The 5,370-nt window shown below is 49.7% G+C and overlaps 1 protein-coding gene across 1 annotated transcript; it reads right to left on the bottom strand.

The window, feature by feature from the left end:
• Positions 1-2,500: 2,500 nt before the first annotated feature.
• LOC104516695 (serine/arginine-rich splicing factor 1-like) lies at positions 2,501-5,366 on the bottom strand (the record flags this gene model as incomplete). Its single annotated transcript, XM_010161113.1, is given in 4 exon segments — positions 2,501-4,530; positions 4,532-4,606; positions 4,870-5,042; positions 5,321-5,366. Coding segments are annotated over 4 exon segments (441 nt in total), but the record flags the coding sequence as incomplete, so codon positions are not given.
• Between the last annotated feature and the right edge of the window lie 4 nt (positions 5,367-5,370).

Below are 5,370 nucleotides of genomic sequence, written 5' to 3'. Positions count from 1 at the left end.
GGTGGTGCAGGGCTCCCCAGGCCACGCCTGGCAGGAGCGACTGCTCCCACCCCACTCCGCGCCACCTCCTGACAGTGAACTCCGAGACGCGGTGGGGTTAAAAACTGGGTGTGTCAGAGGACACAAACTCCGCCACCTCCCTTTTTCTAGTCTATCAAAACTGGTTTATAGCACGATTCCGAGATATTAATCCCTCTCTCTGCGAAGCCCGTTGCATCAGTCGGCAAATGCGATGCTCCCGCTGAAGACCGCGAGCCGTGCTGGCTGCTGCTGGTGGGAACCAGAAGCGACAACCCCAGGCACTTGGGGAAAGCCCTGGCCTCTCGGGCTCCAGCTGCACGTCGGGCTGCCAACAGCACGGGATTTTACAGGTAAAAAACCGGTCTAGAGGCATGAAACGCATCAGCTCAGCACTGTGAAGTGCTTTATGACACGTCTCAGAGCTCTTTACGAACACCAGCACTGAGCAGCTGCGGGCAGCAGACACCGGGGAGCAAGGGGCCGGTGGCAGCGCGAGGCCAGGGCAGATGCCCGGCAGCAGGAACATGGAGCCACAGTGACCCAGCCCCTCTCCCCTCCACCTGAGAGTGCTCTAGTCTCCTCCTGTTTTCCAAGGGAAAGGCAAATGCAGTTTTCCACATAAAGGGGAGGACCAGCAGCCTTCTCGTGGAGGTCCGATACCCACCTGGTCTTTATGCGCTCAGCGCCCGGAGCTTTTGCACGAAGGCAGCGAGGTCCGCAGATCCCAGTGCATGGACACTGGCATTACCGCCTCCTCCCCGGTGGAGCTCAGCACCCTCCCTGGGGAGGAAGGGCCTTTCCCCGGGGTGACGTTTACTACAGCAAACCCCTCCAAGCCAGTCCCTGACGTGAACAATTGCGTGGTATTTCCCACCCACAGCTCAGCTGCACAGCAGAACCTGCACACATCCCTCCCCACCAGCGCTCCGGCACCCCCTGCCCCTCCAAAATGAGAGCTCGCAGGGGTACCCCGTGCCTCGAGCTCAGCTGAACCACCCCTTCCTTTGATGCTCCAGCACGTTAACCAGCTCCGCAGAACTGAGGACCACTGGCTGCGCCTGCATCCCTGGGCCAGCACCAGAATTCCAGAGGGGACTGAAACCCCTTCACCTACTGAGGTCCTTTGCTTTTCCTCCCCAACCCCACCACAGCCACAAAATAATCCTCTCCAAACATCAATTAGATCAGGCTCTTTGGGTTTCCTTTTGGTAAAGAAAAGCCTTTGCCTCAGAACTGCTCCGGTTCCACCTGTCTGGATGCCAGAACGATCAATGCCCTGAAGAGCGTGGGGGCCAGCTTCCCCTCCTCCAACAGTGCACACCTACATCCCCTCAGGCCCGCTCCCCTCGTTTCCCATACCCTGACTAACCAACTTCACCTTCACACTCGCCCCACTCATCCTACAGCTCTTTTCTTCCCACCTGGCACCAGCCCACGGTCACTCGAGCACCTCAGGCAAGGCTGTTCTGCCCCAACTCCACTTTCACCTTCCCCCGCTCCACGTACAGCGCTTTACTGCCCGCATTTGATCCCACGTTGCATATAAGCCTTTGGCAATGCAGTATTCCCGCAGGGAAACAACATCCCGCTACCATCACCACACAGGGCAGCCTTCGTGGTGTTACGCACCCCGACGTGCCACACTTAAACCCCAGATCTGCTCATCTTGCCCCAGATGCGGATCCCATCCTGCGTTAAAGCAACGCGCCCGCCCCACTCCGTGTGGGACACCACATCTCCCTGCCCTAGGGAAGCAACCTGCGGTCACCCCGCTCTGTGAAGCGAAGCGCACGTTATTTACACAAGGAAGTAAGTCCAACGTCGGTTTTGAGCAGTGCTGATCACCACCGCCCCAGGACGGTCCCAGGGCCTGGCAGTAACACCTTTCTGCTCCGACACTTTCCACTTAGATCCACCGGCAACGTGTATCAAACACAAGCGACATCACTGCCTCCCGCAACCAAAAGGACTCCTGCGTTTCCCATCAGGCCACCAGACCCTTCGCCCAGGGCAGGTGCCTGCAGGGGTGTGAAATCACACCCCCACCAAGGGTTCAGGCACCTGCCATGGAGGTCATGCAGCTCCTCAAGCCCACGTCACCCCTCCCCCGCCACCAGCATGGGCACAGCCCGCGGAAGGTTTACACACAGCCTCCACCCGCGTTTACTTCCGAAGGCTGGGAGCGCTGCATACCCGCACTGCCCCTCTGCGACCCCTTCACCCGAGTGCTCTTGGCAATAGGAAAGCAGCCTCTAGCAAGCTGGGAGAATTCTTTCTTTTCCCCTACTCCTATAATAAATCCCACCCATTCCAGGGAACCAATCCCAATTTAGAAGCCCAACCATCACCGCTTCCCAGGAAACACTACAGCCCTGTCCAACACAAAAGCCTGCGTCTGACAAGTTGCCACAAACAAAGCCAGAGGGGCAAGCAAGCGCGGAGACTGGGCAACAGATGATGACAACCATGCACGTTTTTAAAAAAATTTTATTTGTCAAAGAAAAGACAATAGCCAATTGAAAGCCTACTTCATCTTTAACTCCAATTTTTGTCTTTAAATTTAGAGAAATGAACTTACTTTTTTTTTTTTTTTAAACAAACCCCCCTTTTTCCCCTTTAATGTTTACCATCTACTTGTGCTGAATCCTTCCAAGGAGATCGCTCCAGCGTACCTCTCCAGGTCCTCGCTTTGCTCCTCTTACCAAAAAATGAAAAACTCCATCGTGCATCTTAAGGGCTCCAATCGTCAAAAATAGGAACAAAAATTCTTTGGAATAGCCAATTGAGTTGAATAAAAAAATCCACACGAATGCGGTTTGGTTGGGGCAGGAATCCACTCCTATGTTCCTGGTAATCTGATCCCGCTCCATGATTCCTTGTAATTCAGCCTCCCTATCCTATCCACATTATGATTTGAATCCAATGATCCAGCTCCAAGGATTGGGATCCAGTGAGCCCTCTCCAATCCAAACCTTTATAACCAGCAAAACCAAAAAAGAGGAGGCAAAAAGTTAGATACTGTAATGAAAAAATAGGATTCTGGGGAATGATGAGTTATGTTTGCCATCAATTAATACAGATGTACAGTAATAACTATCAATTCCCCAAAACAAACTGTTGAATGGTGATGCTAAGTTCTTTTTTAGAAATGTTAATTACTATTTGGAGGAAACATTGTAAATATGTACAATATGTCAACTGAAAACGCCAACGTACTCATCGCTCCCATGGTGCTGTGCTACAGGTTTTGTGGTTGCAAAAAACGCTTATGACATCAGAAAAGCTTTCTGCTAAAGCTATCCACCTGCTGCAGGGCCCAACTGCAGCCAGCACTCCCAGCCGGAGGTAACTTAGCTAACCAGAGCTCTCGAACCCATCGGTGACTCTACTGTCAATTAGTCTGAGGGGACAGGGCTAAGAATTAAGTTATGCCCAACTAGGTTTTCTCATCTTTTGCTTTCATTCTGATACTTTAAAAAAAATGAAATAGCAATGCTGTATCAGTCACACAGAGGACATGCAGATTTTAGCAGTATTGATATTATACTCCAATTTAAAGTTACACTTGTAGATCGAGGGTACGAATACTATGCAACATTAACACTTGGAACCAAATGCCGCATGACAAAGTCAACCACTGCTCCCACCCGCCTGTCCCAGTCTATGCCTTTAAAAAATCCAGAATCGAGAATTACAAAAGCAAGTATTTAGCCACAATTGCCAAAAAAGGGTTTTAAAGAGCAACCGTAGCCTGCGGTAACTAAAACATGCCTGAAGTGACATGTATGTGCATGGACTCAATTAACCGCTCGGTATAAGGTCAATACTGCCAAGTTCATCTGTGACAATAGCACTTGGAGTCATACCATTGCCTCCATTATTGATCTGATCCTCCTCAATCCTCCTTTTGACAATCCTAAAATGATTGACATGTGCTCCACAATCCTTTAATCCAAAGCATTCTTAATCCATCTCTTCAGATATGTCTACAGAAAGACACATGAAAAGGCAAGATAAAATATAAGATCCCCCAGAAGAGACAAGTTAGCCACAAACATCCCAACATCCCCAGCTCGTATAAACCACAGCTGAACACGGAGACATTTACACAGCAATACTACAGTTGGAAGAATGTTGGCATTTAACTAGAACTAAACGGAACCAATCCTGACTGACATCAATTAAAATACAATTTACCAAAGACATGAGGGGAATGTTGATGTTAAGGAGCAAATACTCACTAGGGATTTTACACAAGAATGCAATTCAACACTTCAGCCAATTTGAATAAAACAGTTTGAATTTAAAAAAAAAAAAGAAAGGCTGTACTAAGTAAAGGAAAACTGTGTACAACATGGGGTTCTACAAAAAGATCAGAGCTAGTGATCGTTTATGTACGAGATCGGGATCTGCTGTGGCGGGGAGAGTAGCGTGGAGATCCTCTGCTTCGTCTTGGGGAATAACTGCGGCTTCTGCTGTTGCTTCGACTACGGCTTCTGCTACGACTACGGCTGCGTGACCGAGATCTTCCATAGCTTGGACTTCTTGGGCCATCAACTTTAACACGGATGTAGGCAGTTTCTCCCTATTGAATAGATAGAACTTTCGATTGAAAAGTCTAGGCTTTAGGGCCATCTTTTTAGGCATGCTGACAGACTGAAGATAATGTTTACTACAGCACGGAAATAGACATCAAAGCTTTCGAGTCTATCTCCTGACAAACTGGCCACAGACTTATTTAGCCGCTGTGTATATAAACAATGAACACCACACGTTCCTTACCTTCAAATCCTACTGTTAAGCCCCTCGTATCCAATTCTGGCCAAAGAAAGTAAGTATAAAACCTACCTCATGAGATCTAAATTTAGTGTTATCCAGTTTTCGCACAGCGTAGGTCATATCTTCCTTCCGTACAAACTCCACGACACCAGTGCCATCTCGGAAAACATCAGCATAACATACATCACCTGCTTCACGCATGTGATCCTTTAAATCCTGCCAACTTCCACTTGGAGGCAGCCCTATATAAAAAGCAAGACATCGCTTTAAAACCAGATTACATTCTCACCTCCGGTTGTTACGGCGTCAGCTCACACCGAACAGAAGAGACTATTCAGTGAGCAGACAGGCTGCCTCGAGGAGCCCTCACAGCACGGCACGGAGAGCATTCCTCCCAGGCTACGCGAGGCGATGCTTTTTCAGAAAAAACTTGGGAGCTGCATCACCCCTCGCTGGGAAGCTTGCCTGGAGGACCCCGGGGGAGCGCTTGGGCTAGGATGGAGAGAGAGGAATGACTCACCCGAGACGATCACTCTGTACTCCGAGCGCCGGGACGGGGGGCCGTACCTG

Source organism: Eurypyga helias, unplaced genomic scaffold (genome assembly GCF_000690775.1).
Source record: "Eurypyga helias isolate BGI_N326 unplaced genomic scaffold, ASM69077v1 scaffold13021, whole genome shotgun sequence".
NCBI classification, from domain to species: domain Eukaryota; kingdom Metazoa; phylum Chordata; class Aves; order Eurypygiformes; family Eurypygidae; genus Eurypyga; species Eurypyga helias.
Note: the sequence above shows the minus strand (reverse complement) of the source record. Positions and strands in the feature narration are given on the sequence as shown.